Source organism: Balaenoptera musculus, chromosome 16, assembly GCF_009873245.2.
Source record: "Balaenoptera musculus isolate JJ_BM4_2016_0621 chromosome 16, mBalMus1.pri.v3, whole genome shotgun sequence".
Taxonomy (NCBI): domain Eukaryota; kingdom Metazoa; phylum Chordata; class Mammalia; order Artiodactyla; family Balaenopteridae; genus Balaenoptera; species Balaenoptera musculus.
In genome coordinates this window covers 12,710,694-12,724,877 of record NC_045800.1, presented here as the reverse complement: position 1 = coordinate 12,724,877, position 14,184 = coordinate 12,710,694, and the positions used below count along the sequence as shown (strand labels likewise).

At 40.1% G+C, this 14,184-nt stretch overlaps 1 protein-coding gene across 3 annotated transcripts in view; it reads right to left on the bottom strand.

The window, feature by feature from the left end:
- Positions 1 to 13,791, bottom strand: part of FAM204A (family with sequence similarity 204 member A) — a 32,065-nt gene extending 18,274 nt beyond the window's left edge. Inside the window, exons 1-5 of one of the 3 annotated variants that reach the window (XM_036829435.1) lie at positions 13,722 to 13,791; positions 7,297 to 7,535; positions 6,661 to 6,748; positions 6,499 to 6,529; positions 6,210 to 6,309 (exon numbers count right to left, since the gene is read on the bottom strand). In XM_036829435.1, the coding sequence (XP_036685330.1) occupies positions 6,210 to 6,309; positions 6,499 to 6,529; positions 6,661 to 6,748; positions 7,297 to 7,530 (453 nt within the window). In that variant the 5' untranslated portion in view covers positions 7,531 to 7,535; positions 13,722 to 13,791. Of the gene's footprint in view, positions 1 to 6,209; positions 6,310 to 6,498; positions 6,530 to 6,660; positions 6,749 to 7,296; positions 7,539 to 13,190; positions 13,329 to 13,721 lie in introns of those variants that run through there. The other 2 variants (XM_036829434.1, XM_036829436.1) reach the window with 2 other exon arrangements.
- Between the last annotated feature and the right edge of the window lie 393 nt (positions 13,792 to 14,184).

The following is a 14,184-nucleotide window of genomic DNA, read 5'->3' as shown; positions in this document are numbered from 1 at the left end:
CTTCCTATTCTCTGGCCACATTTACCAGTCTCTTCATACTCCCTGTGCCTCCGGATGTGTTTCTCTTTGAAAAATCTTAACCACCCTGTAAGTCTCATGTCGAATGTTACCTTCTCTATCTCTGCAGGTGCCCTCATGCCTATACACCCGCTGACCCCACTGCACCCTCCCCGATGCCCAGTACCTAACCGCTCCCTGCTTGCTGCCGTGCCTGCACACCACGTCTCTCTCCAGCACTTCCAGCTCGGCAACCTAACAGCACCCATTCTCAAGCCTGTCCTGCTTATTCCACATAATAGCTCTGTTTGTTTCCCTCTAATTATTTAGGCTTCCTGAGATTATTTAAGACCTGGGTGCTGTACGCCTTTACTCCAGGACCTAGGATAATGCAGATCTCTTTTTACCACCAATGCCCAGGAATTAAACCAGTGGTCTGCTTATTTAGCAAGGCATTTTGCTGCATCAACTGGCTAACTTAACTCCCTTTGGTTACCACAGAGCCACAGCTTACAGTTAATGTCACAAAGTGGAACACAAGAACATTCCCCTTTTCTGGAAACTTATATGAACTGCTGGGCTGATAGGTATAATTTTCACTTAAAAATAAATTAGCTAAAATTACAAATCTCTCTCTCCACCATCAACTAACTCCCATTCCCCCAGCCATTCCAAGCAGCATCTAATATAGTGGAAAGAGCGCTGGACCAGAAGTCAGAGGACATGGTCACAGCACCAGGTAAAGGAGGTACTTAACTCATAAGCCTCAGTTTCTTTAAAGAAAATGAGAGAATCAGCTTGGATGACCAAAATTCTCTCCTAGAAATAAAATCCGAGAATTCCACTTACATGGTCAACTTTGTTTTTAGCTCTTTTAAAAGTTTTTTTTTTTTTATTTCAACAAAGTTTTGCTACGCATGACTGGTTTTTTCCTCCCTTTTCTTTCTTCTTTCTTTCTTTTTTTTTTTTTTAGCAATTTATTTAAGTAAAATATAATAGTTCTTTTTGGCTCTGAAAAATTTCTGGTCCCATATGCACACCTAAACTCTCTGCTTCTATAAGAAGATACTAACATTCCAAATATTTTCAAAATGCTCATGTTAAAAAAAAAAAAAAAAAAAACCTGAGATAAAACATTTCCATCACCTTAAGACCAAAAGTTAATAATAGTTTACAAAGAACATGGTTGTTGAGGTCAGACCTGGGTTCAAATTACAGCTCCTCTACTTACTGGCCAAGAAACCCTGGGTTTTGTTCCTAAACCTCTATAAGGTTGCAGTTATCTCACCTGTAAAATGAGAATAATACCACATTCTTTGCAAAGTTACGGTAAAGGTAAAAAAAGAAAAAAAAAAAAAAAAGTAAAATACCTAGCAAAGTTCTTAGATCATAGAAGTCATTCAATATATAAGCTATTTACATTATATCTATCAGGATACCATTAAAACAAAAAGAAGGTTCAGCTCTATATTACTACAGACCTCATTATAGTTTGTCAAGGGCTCAGACCCAAGTATAAGACCCAAGATTTCAACTTTGAGTCAGTAAGTAGTCTCATGAAATAAGATTTGAGTATTAAAGCTTTCTAAAAGTCTTAAGTTGGACCCCAGAGTAACGTTTATTGGAATTATCTAGGGCATCTTTCATACCACAGGAGTGGCAGGGGGCACAGAAGCACTGCTGATACTCGGCAGGTCCTCAGCATGCTCCTAAGACGCCTTCTGGCAGGAATCGAAATTCAGCTTAAGATATACCTCAATACAGACAAACTTAGGGATGGCAATTTGGTCCCAGGTGGAAAATCATCTAAGGCCAGTATCTGACAGGTTCCCATGAGGCAATAAGTAAGCTCTAATTAACAGTTTTGTTGCAGATGTCAAGGCAGTACTATAAATATCTAAGAAATTTATGGGTATTAGGTTTAACATTAAGGACTAACCATCCATATGTGTGTAGTAAAATCTCTTTTAACATACCGATTAAAGCTCTTTAAGTCAAAGTGTAACAACACATTTCTACAGAAATTTTGCTACTAAATATTTATTCAGATAATATATTCAATTTTCAAACCTTAATACAAATGAAGTGTCCACTCAAGTTTGCTGTTCTATGATTAGACCTAAATACCTAGGGGAAAAAAATCAGGTAATCTCTCCATAAAGGAGGAAGAAAAAAAAGAACTAAGAATTAAGTGCTACTACTTTTACATAAAAATCACGCCTACCTAAATTATTTGAATTAGGTAAGTAAAAAACTAAGTTGGACTGTTACTTCAGAAAAATCTAGATTTGGGACTATTTTACTTTTCAACCTGCTCTGTTTTCTTAGACAAATCATGCTAGGCTTCAGTTTCTTCATCTGTATTGTGAGAATAATACTGGCCATACTACCCACCCAACGGGGATCACATAAGGATGAAGAGAGAATGCTTCGTACCTGACACCAGGGGAACAACATGGTACCTCTACAACCCACCCCACCATCCACCTTACCCACCCGACACCCGCCCACTCAAGGCAACCAGCCTGTGATCTTTGTATTGGCGCTCCGTGTAAGATTCTAGTAAGAAAGAGTATTCTGCTAAAAAAATAAGTTTGAAAAAAGCCGTACTATACAATAGCAGCTTCCTCTCATAAACAACTAAAAATTATCAAAGACATTGTGCAGTTACTCTCAAAATTATTAAAAGTACCTCTGGTTTTTCTTGCCAAAAAGTATCCATTAAGTATACATAAAACTACTTTCAAAAATGACTGCTGACTAATCAAATTGATTCAACTAAAGAATACTTTAGACATTTATAGTGAAATTAATAAGTAAAATTTATTCTAAAGAAATTCCCACATAGACACAAAATAATTGTCATGATTACAAAATTACTGATAAGTGCCAGAACTGCTGCCAGAAACACAATTATAGCTGTATTTAATACAAAGAACACTGTAAAACAGCTTTGGATATTAGGAAGATTACATTTTAAAAATATAAGTCTCTGCACTGTCAGGGAAGCAGGTGACAGTAGTGTTGTAAATACACATCCTTGGCTGAGCAACAGTTTTGGCTTGGCAGTGAAGAAAGAAAGAGAGAGAGAGACAGAGGAGAGAGAGAGAGAGAGAGAGAAAAGGAAGGAAGGAAGGAAAGGAGGGAGGGAGGGAGGAAGGAAGGAGAGAGAGAGAGAAAGAAGGAAGGAAGGAAGGAAGGAAGGAAGAGAAAAGAAGGAAAAGAATAAAAAAGAAAAAGGACTACACGATAGACAAAAGAAGTTTGTTTTGTTTTACCATTCTTGAGAGTTGAGTAATTGAGTGAAAAGAAACTAAAAAGGGTCTCTGAGATATGGTAACAGATCAGCCTCTGCTCCAGAGAAGTAAAATAATGGACTAGAAATCCATGCTAGTTTTGTCCATACTGCATCACGGATTTTCATGATCCTCTCTAGATTTCTTGGGCAGTGCTATTATCTGCTGAACTTACATTTATTCTTAGCATTTATCTTGGTGCCCCCAGTGTGGACATTCTTTAATGTCTATTTATTCTGTTGGATTCACAGTAGAGACTTTAGCATGACAGCAAAAGGGGTGCATGTGAAACAGTGATCCCAAACCAAAGAATGAGTGTGAACCTGCTGGCATGCAATTAAGCTGAACTACCAAGAGAATATGAGATAATCTGGCTTCACCAAATCCTTCCTTTCCTCTTATGCTTGCACTTATTTATAGAATATTAAGTGCTGGCAACATACTGGGCAGATACAAGCCTGGCCAGCATCAGTTTCCTTGTTTAGGTGATGCCATGACTTTCTTAGGCAGATGTCATTCATACAGAGGAATGCCTACCATCAGGAAAAGCCGAACTTATAAAACAGATCAACAGGTGATTACAAAAGGATTTAGAGCGGTCTTCCCTTAAACAGAAATTCCTTTTTAAAATGGTGTTTGACTTATAATTCTTTCTAGAATTTGTCTAATGTACAATGCGAAACAGAACACTAGTTCCTAAAACTGAGTTGTTTAAAAGATTTTGCACATGGAATCCTAGTATCCTTGAATAAAGTTACTCTTCACAAATTCCAAATTTTAGACAAAGAATAAGTTGGCCTTATCTTGCCAGTATCAAGAAGGTACAATTTCATATATGTAGGGCAATAAAAATATTCTAATACAGATAGATTGCAAACAAATGCCCTCAGAATTTCTACTTTTTAGAAAGGCTAAAATCTGAATTTTATAGCTTTAACTTCACTAAGAAATAATTCAGACATTCTAAAGTCAATACAGTTATGAGAAAACACAACAAATACTGTAAACAGTTGAAGATCAAAATTCACAAATAAAACTTTAAAAAATATTTCCTATGAGAACCAACATTTAACCATTTCTTCCCTCAAAAGAACAATGCAGTCAGAGGCTGGGACTCTCGAGCAGGTGGGCCAGAGGTGGCCCGTGGACCACTGCCATCAGCGTAAGCCCCCTCCCACGTGCTCTGCAACAGGTGCGGTACAGCCAAGCGCATCCTCCTCACAAGATCCCTCCTCCCAGCGCACCAGAATCGCAGGAGCCAAGAGCACAGCAATCACACTTTACCATGCTTACCAGCCCCCTGGGCAGTGAAGCTGGAGAACTGAGAATGGTGCAATAAAGCCTGGGTTTTAGTTTCACCTCTACCAGTGCTCTTTCTGTGTAAGAAATTTAGCATTTCTGCACCTGCTTGAACACTTGGAAAAAGGAGATTGCTCAGTAGCTCCAACTATTTGCAGCAGAAGGTGATCCTGGTTCCAATTCCCCAGTGTTCTAGGGATTAGGTGACAGGCATTCTTGGCAAACTTGGAATCAAAAGGTTCGCATGTAAAACTCTGTTGTATCAGTTTCTTAATGCATGTGCCCTCAATGAGGCAATTCCACCCAATGACGGGTTTAAAAATCAGAGGTTTTTCGTAAGAAATACTGATTAACCAGAAAATGGTAGTCATCTCTATACACAGTAGTATACAGCGATGTCCCCGTCTATACACGCAGGATGCAGTACCCTTGGGCTCCAACCAGCAGGCCTCTGGGCCTCTATCCCTATGGCCCAGAGCTCAGTTTTCATGCTCCTGGAGTCTGTCAACATTCCCCTATGTGAATGTGTAAGTTATTCATTCATTCAAGCCTCTACTAAATATTAACGCCATCTATAGACTGACAACTCCCAAGCACGCATCTCAAGCTCAGACTCTCCTCGAAGCTCCTGCCTCGTTTTACCAACAATCTACTCTATTTCTGCTTGCTGATATTACCCATGCCCCAGAATTAACTTTGGATAGGCCCCACTCTAAATCTTCTCCCCTCCAAAGCTATCCCATCTTTGTAATTCACATGACTAGTCACACCATTGCTTAAGTAAAACCCTGAATGGTTCTCTCCCTGTCCTCATAATCCTAAATCTCCCCACCACCTCTTAAGCAATCAGGAGGCAAATACTGTTGATCCTACTTCTACAGTGTACCTCAACTCTATCCACTTTTCTATCTTCAGCAGCACCCTTCTTGTTCAAGCCACCATCACCTCATGCCTAGAAGAGTCTCTTAACTGTCCTCTTCTCATCTGCTTTTGCTGCCCCAAGGTCCATCTTCCATGTAAGATGCAGTTTTTTCAAACATAACTTAGATCCCATCACTCCCTTAACTTAAAACCCTTGAATGGCTCTCAACTGCACTGTGACTAAAACCCAATTCCTTACCTTGTCCTCTAAGGTCCTACAGAGTTTGGTCCCTGCCTGCCTTCCCGCCTGCCTCTCCAATCTTACCTTGGGCCACCCACCCTCCTCCTCACTGACCCCATCCAGCCAGGCTGACCTTCTTACGGCTACTCAAATGTTCTATGATGACTCTTCCACCCCTAGGATCTTTACCCAGGTTATCACCTCTACACTAGCATTCCTTATCAGATGGTTCCTTCCCATCCTTCGGTCTCAGTGAGACGGCACCCTCTAAGAAAGGCCTTCCCTGACCACTCAGCTAAAGTGGGGCTTCCATTTTAATTTCTTCACAATACCCTGTTCGTTTCTTTCTTAACAGCTTTTTTAACGATTTGTAACTATATATTTACTTGTTTATCTAGCACCTTGAACACATTAACTTCTTCACTGAACGAATTAATGAGGAGAAACACCTTAGGCAAGGTTAATTACAAACATTTCCCACTGGCTAATATAAGATGCAATAAAAAAGATCTTACCTTTTCAATTTTTTTCCTTTTAACAGGGGGGTCAAACCTATCGTTGACTCCAAAATACTGAGTAAGCTCCTTCCACTGGGTTTCACTTGAGGACTGTTCACTGTAAGAAGAGAGACAATAACTTATGTTTTACACAAAATGTACTCATTTTTACATTTACTGTTTTTAATTGGTTACTACAATTATATTACATCTACTAGTTCTTACGTTTCACAGGTAAGTAGTTCAACTATTTGTACAAGTTCTACAATACTATCTAGGACAGACAGATATTTTAAATTCCACCTACCTTTGAGATTCTTCTTCATTCTTCAATTTACCTGAAAAAGAATTCACAGTGTCAATACCTAAGTATTCGGTTATTTCAAAATTATGGTTATTAAAAATTGTTGCGCTCAATTGGTCACAATTTAATATTAGCACTATTGACAATTAACCTAAATTAAAACACCTTTTCTGGAGCGTTTTCTTTTTTTCTTTCTGGATCTTGAAGTTGAGGTTTTCTGTTCAGAATGTTTTGTATGCAGTTCTTGAAATTTCTACATAAAAGTAAAAACAAAAAAGAAAGAGAAGCAAATATGCTTTGAAGCAAAGCATACATCTGAAAAATAACATGTTAAGTAATAAAAAACTATAACATTTATAAAACTACAAATTTAATGAAACTAGTTCAGTTCTTCTTGAGATACTCTATTGTCTGAGACTTTCACAACCTGAGTCTTTATCTTCATTTATTTCCAAATAAGTCAATGTGATAATCTGAGGGTAAAAGTCAATGGCTCACAGACAACAAAGAGATTAAGACTGAAACTCCTCATGTATTATGTTAGGCCAAGTAGCTAACCCTACTAAATATTTTTTTCCCTTCCTCTTTTTATGAAAAACAAAACAAAAATGAATATAAGTATCTGAGTGGCCAGTGAGTTGGCCACAGACCCACAGAGTAACAAAATTATTCTGAGTCAATCTTCCGTACCTATTTACCTCCCAAGAACATATACATTCTGACCACAGCAGAGACACACACAGGACCATGCACAAACACACAGGTACAGGCTTTAATAAGAACACATCAGAGAAAACCTACATTCCACATATTTAAGGGAATTCCAGAGGGACACTCTTCATATGCATTTACATTTGCCTCTGCTTCAGTTTTTGGTCCGTCTGTAGGGATATCTGAGATCTCTGTGTTTGTAATGGTCCCATCTTCTTTACCTTCCTGTAAGTTAAGTTCAGAGCTCTCTACTGTGGCTTCATCATCAGAATTCAACTCAACATCACTTTCATTTAGGCCAGGAGGTAGCAGCCCACTCCACATCTTTTCTGCTAAAGGGAAAAGAATGAATTAAGACATATAAAGTAGACATGGAAAGAATTTTAAAACCATTAAAAGATACCCCAGGAACCTAATAATTATACCAATGGTTTGGGAACACTCTAAACTTTTTTTTTTAATTGGTATAAAGTGGGATGTACCCTCCATATTAAAATAATTTAAATATTTTGCTTGTATAAATTTTTAAAAAGTGTATTTTCAGCAAGTTTGTTACAAGACACACCTACAGATGAATGACTTAACGACAACAGAACCTCGATTCTCTAATATATGGATAATCTTGTCCAAAGAAAAGAGGAAATTCAGTAAAAGCATTCACTGCTCAAGAATGTTAAGAGCCTAACAATATACACTGCAGGTAATTTAAGAATTATAATACTATATTTCAAGCTGTAACAGTTAGAGAAGAAAATAAAATTGGATGTTTCGCCTGTATTTGAACGTACAAAACTTCAGGGGACTTATTACCTACAGAGTAGGAAAAGTATTACTCAAAGAAAAATTTTTAAGCTGTGCAGGTAGTTTGAGAAAAGTATGGTGGTAAAAAGGATGTCCTATTTTTACATTTTATACTGCTTGCTAAAGTAATACTAAATGGAGTATAATCCTAACAATTTAACAAAAACATACAGCTTTTTAAAATAACACTGTATTTGGGAAACAAGTTAAAGTTCAGGGTAATTCTTATCATTAGTTATACAGCCCATTGGTAGAGAGAACCATTAACTACTGTTAAGTCTAATAAAAATGATTTTTAAAAATTGAGGTTGTAATCATTTGCTAAAATTATAATTGAGTACATTTTCACTATTAATCTCCATGACACAGTCTATTTTAGCATATGTAATAAGCCAAATCCAGTTCATTCAAAAGATGCCTAGAATAGAGAAGTTGGCTGTACTGCTCAAGATTTACTATCAACTTAAAGGAATAAAATAGAAGGATGGAAATCTTTTTTGCTAACCTTTCTGCCCCCTATTGCGTTAACCTAGTAAGAACCACCAGCACTGTCTCTGAGACAAAGTATGACGGGATTTTGCATTACTCTGAATAATGGATGCCTGATAACTTTTAAGGACTTCCTCCCAAGTCCAAAGAATCAGCTCTCACTTTTCACAGTTTGGGTCCAGCCTCATAGTTGCTGGCCCTCTGAAACACCCTCACCAAAACATTCTCTTGGCTTTTTAAGAGGAAGGGTTCTAACATCTAATTACTCCAACTGTAATCCTGACTCCACCATATATTAGTGGTATGAGGAAATCATTTTTAACACCTCTGACCCTCAGTTTTTTCATCTGTTTTACAGGAGTAACTACATTGCACACAGGGTTATTCTGAGGATGAAACGAGATAAGCTACTGAAACACTCAACACAGTGTTTAGGAGGTTCTGGGGACTTGATCAATGCTAAGTTCTTTTTGCCATTATCATTATTACTTCTGTGGCCGTGTACTGCATTTTTATCATTTCTATCATGGGTGGCAGCATCCATAAGGTAGCTCTGAAGTTTCTAATGTTTTAGGCGCATTCACTTAGCAATTGATGCAAGTCATTTACTTCCTTGATTTCCACAGTCTGACTGAAGTTTCAATTAAAAATGTTGATGCCTTTTTCTGAATGGAGCAATAAAACCAGAAGCAAATTACCAGCAAGATAATGGAACCTAAGCTTCAAGGCTCTTCTTTTTCACAGGTCCTTCCAAAGCACTATACCTGATTTTCTATATTTTTAATCTGTATTCTTTTTTTTTTTTTTTTTTTTTTTATTTATTTTTTTTGGCTGTGTTGGGTCTTCGGTTCGCGCGAGGGCCCTCTCCAGCTGTGGCAAGCGGGGGCCACTCTTCATCACGGTGCGCGGGCCCCCCACCACCGCGGCCCCCCCCGCCGCGGGGCACAGGCTCCAGACGCGCAGGCTCAGCAGCTGTGGCCCACGGGCCCAGCCACTCCGTGGCATGCGGGATCCTCCCAGACCAGGGCTCGAACCCGTGTCCCCCGCACTAGCAGGCAGACTCTCAACCACTGCGCCACCAGGGAAGCCCCTCTGTATTCCTTTTTTGAAAGAGGAGACCTCAAATTACATAAGCTCCAAGCCGTATAAAACCTGGATCCATCCCTAAATCTGGCCTGAGGATTTTAAAAGTTGGAATGGAGGTTATGTTGAGATATTCTGCTAGCACAAAGGACATAGTGTAAAACATGCCAATATTGAAAAACAGGTGTTGTGCTATTAATAGAAATATTTCTACTGTTCTGAGAAGCAGGGGGAGGGGAGTGATAATCAGCTCCATCATGACTTTGCCACTGGCATATAATATACCTTCAGGCTCGCTATCCCATTTCAGGACTTAGGACAGTAACAAGTTTCAGAGTTCGCTTTCTTAGCACCAACTGGGGCTCTACGTTTGAAGCCACTGTTTCTCTTCCCTGTCCATAGCATCTTCTGCATGCCCACTGTGTGCCAGGCACTCTTCAAGACATAGGAACAGCAGTACACAAAACGGGCAAAGATGCCTAACCTCATGGAACCAACATTCTATACAAATGGCAAGCTTCTGTCCATCAGCAGCCAAGTATCACTCAGCCCAGACTTCAGCTGTGCCTGCTCAGATGGGCACAGTTCCTCCACTGGGCCACTGCTTCAGTATCTCCACAGGGTGAGTCTGTGCTCTGGGCACCCAAATGGGTTTCACCTTGGGAAGCAGTGCCAGTTGCCGTGGACAGGGCATGCCTTTCCTCATCAGCCCTCAGTCATTTTTGATCACTTTTGGACTTTCTCCAAATCATCTATTTTTAATAAGTTCTTGCTGATGTGGCATTAAGAACTGTCCTCAGGATGCCACTGACCGGTATGATAATTTCTTGTGTGTGCCCATAGGGGAAAAAAATTAAAAATAACTTTTAAAAAGTGGACTCTATGTCCAAATCCATAAAACAAGGCAAAGTTCAAATAAGGTGTGTTTCTGAACTTAATTCCTAAATATCTGTAAAGTGATGTGCCATTCTCCTCTGACCATAAAACACATACACACACACAAATACCAGGGCAACTTGGTGGCCACGGACAAGCCCAGATTATTCACTGAGGAGCCTGCAAAGTGCAGCTGCCCACCTGAACAGCAGCTTGGCTGCAAATCAGCCAGTATGGAGTGGCTGCTTCGTGACTTGTTTCAGGCTTACGTTCCAAAACGCTGTCTTTCTATTCAAAGCACATACATGTTATTTATACATTTCTAATTGTACTATGGTACCAACTGGTCCTATTAGGCCCCCTGTTACTTCTGTTGGGTTCCTCTGGATTGCGATTCTCTAGTTCTTTGAAGTGTCGCTCACCTCACACCTTTCAGAGTGCATTCCTTCATTTTAAAGCAGATCGCTCCAAATTACCCTTCACATGTGAAAATTACTCAGCCATTCTCAAGAGACGTGGCATACCAGGGAACAAGAAACAAGTTTTTTAGCGTAGATTACAGCCAGGTCTATATAACAGTCCGTGTATCAATACATAAATTTTCACGTTTTTAGCCTGCACGTCAAATATTTTAGTTTTATCATTTAGCCCCAAAGAAGATGTAAATCATTCAGAATCCCTTTTTTCTCTACGGTTTTGAGTATCAGCCTCTCCATTTCATATTGGAGAGATTTTTCCAATTCCACAATTATTCTACAGAAAAAATTCTGTGTATGCTATGCAGAACACATCTTTAGTCCAGGGCTGACATGATTTATAATGAACAAAAAATATTTACGTATCATCCTCGTCTCAATGGCTGGGCTTTCTTTTGCCCGTGGAAACCAAACACAGTCACTACACTTAGCACACATAGGCAGATAGCAATGCACCTAGAAGAACACGACACAGCTCAGCAGTTCCTCAGCTTAGGTTTTCTCAAAGTTTTATGAAGACAGTAATGGAGGTCTCTAAGCTAATTTCAATATTCAAAAAGTCCAATATCTTTTATTATCCCTCAAACAATATCATCCATCTTTAGATCAGGAGACTTAAATTCAATGAAACATTATTCTTCACCACACATTCATTCATCAGAGACTCTGATTGGTAGCTCTGATTTTTATTTTTTAAAAAAAAGAACAAAAATTAATGAATATAGTGTAGTGGACACAATCTTTCGAAACATAGCATCCATGGAGATATCAAATTATAATAAAAGGGGTTCTAGGTTGTGAAAGGATTGGGAACCAGTGGTAGAGCAGCGGAAAAAACACTGTTTTGAAAGTCAGAAGATGGGTTCCTGGTCCTGAACAACAAAATTGTGGGGAAGCCACTGCATCTGTCTGGGTCTTCATTCTTAAGCTATAACATGAAGGGTTTGATCAGATCTTTGGGATGTCTTGCTGCTCTAAAATGTTTCTTTATGGATCTCAATATTATACGTGCCCAAATGCCCAGAATCACCTCATTCTTTGCTGTAACACTCCATCCTCTCGCAGTCAGAACAATACTAATTAAACCTCAACACCCCAGAAGATAAGGGTTCTCTCCTAACCCAGCCACCACAGGCAAGCCTGCTAGTTTTCAGTAAGACTCTGCACTTCAGACAGAACACCTAAAAGATGCTCTGGAGAAAGGGAAAGAAACCCCAATTATGACAGAAGAAACAGAAACAAAAAGAAAAACAAAGCAGGTCACTGCTACAGTGGCATACAAACAATGTGACAGGCACTGTTTTACCCTTAATCCTCACCAATGACCCTTCCACTAGGAATTATTATCTAAACCCCTTTTACAGATGAGGTAACAAACTCACCTAATGCACTGTAATCCACTTATCTTAGAAAAATAGAACTCTATGGCTTGAAAACTCTATAGAGCACAGACTTCAAGTAGTAATATATTCTTGGTGACACAGATTAGAGAATGGGTCTGAAGAATGTCTCCAGCCTGTAATTCTGTTAACATTTGATTAAGAAGAATTTTCTTCTCACTTTCTAAGGGCAGAAAGCTATGTAAAATGCTAGGCTAAATCGCATACATCGAAGTCACATTCAGAGGTCTGGGTAATAATGTCACATTTTCTGGAAGTCCAGGCAACTGTGTACAACCAAAACTCAATCTGAGCAGTTTACTGGGTAAATGTCTACTGCCTCTAATATTCCAGAATTTCAATTCCATTTTTACCAAATGAAGCTGTCTTATTTCCCAGATTTTATATTCAATTAGAAATAAAGAAATCTGAATCTTGTCTGATCTGAACTTTATCTTACTTGTATGACAGTCACAAGCCACCACCCACCAATCTGAAGATTGTGTTAAATAATTTACACAATAATCAGTTTCTGTGACTGGGAATTAGTTACTTAACTGAAATACTTTCAAGCATGCTGTCATCAACATTAATGTAAATGTCCTATTCATGTTTATGAAATAAATACGCTCCCTTTTCTCAAAAAGGTAGAGAAAGTACAACTGAATCACAGGCCTGACTTCGGATTTAAGTTACCAATCTGATTACCCAGATAAACTGTTTAGCAGGATTTTGCACGTATGCATATGTTTTCATCAAAGTGAGTGTTTTGTTTAGCCAACACTTCCCCAGACTCAAAACCCTACACGGAAAGATTTACAAGTAACCAATAACACTTCGAGGCTCATTTCAAATTGGATGCCGCTGTGAGAATACTTACAGGGTGCAAGACAGCAACAGAGTGGCTCTAGAAAGGTACACCTTTTCCTGTTTGGCTGCACAACCCGTAACTCCGCAGGCTTTCCGGCAACAGGGTCACACTCCGATTCCCAAGCGGGAAGAATCCCCTCCCGGCACAGAACTAAGCGCTGCAGATTCTGATGTAGGACGTCTAGCTTGCTGACACTCCCATTGACTGCAGCTCTCTTCCGGGTAAAGCAATTGTAAACAAGAGACTGTTTCCCGGATCGAAAGTCTGTCTCCTCATCCCCTCTCACTCTGGCTGGGGTGGGACGGAGAACCCCTCTCCCACCAACAGGATGGGAAAGGCGCTGCGACGCCGGGTACGAGCAAAGCGGAGGCCAGCTCCGCCGACTCTCCCGCAGGCCCGGCCAAAGGGTTTGAAGGCTCCGCGGAGAGGCTGTGAGGCCACCCACGCTGGCTCCCTCGCTCCCCGCACCCGGCCTTCCCAAATCCGTCACACCGGAGCCCGGGCCGCCCGGGAGCCAGCCCAGCCACCAGCTCTACTCACCGGTCCGCAGCCAGGCGTCCAGCAGCCATCTTAAGACCCGTCAACATCGCGCCTTCTCATTGGCTCTGGCAACTCAGCCAATGGGCTAAGGCCGTTCTGGCCTGGGGTCGCCATGGAAACCGGCCGCGCTCAGCTATGCTTCTAAATAGGCCGGAAGGGGTTGATTCCTTTCTTTCTACTTCTTTTCTCCCAGCTTTTCTCGCGCGTTTTCTTCTTTCTTCTGGACGTTTTTAAAGACTGTTCTTTCTCCCTTCCTTCCCGTACTCCGTGGTGAGGAAAGTGCTGGCTTACACCTTGAACTGAGTTCATTCCCCAAGGACGGAAAGTCACTGCAGAAGCTCTCTAGACCCTTCTGGGAACGTTTCCATTCATACACCCTTTTCCCCTCGCTCCCTTCCTTACTTTTTTTTTTTCTGTACATATTTATTGAGCAGGCACCCTGCCAGCCTATGTTTAGAGCTGC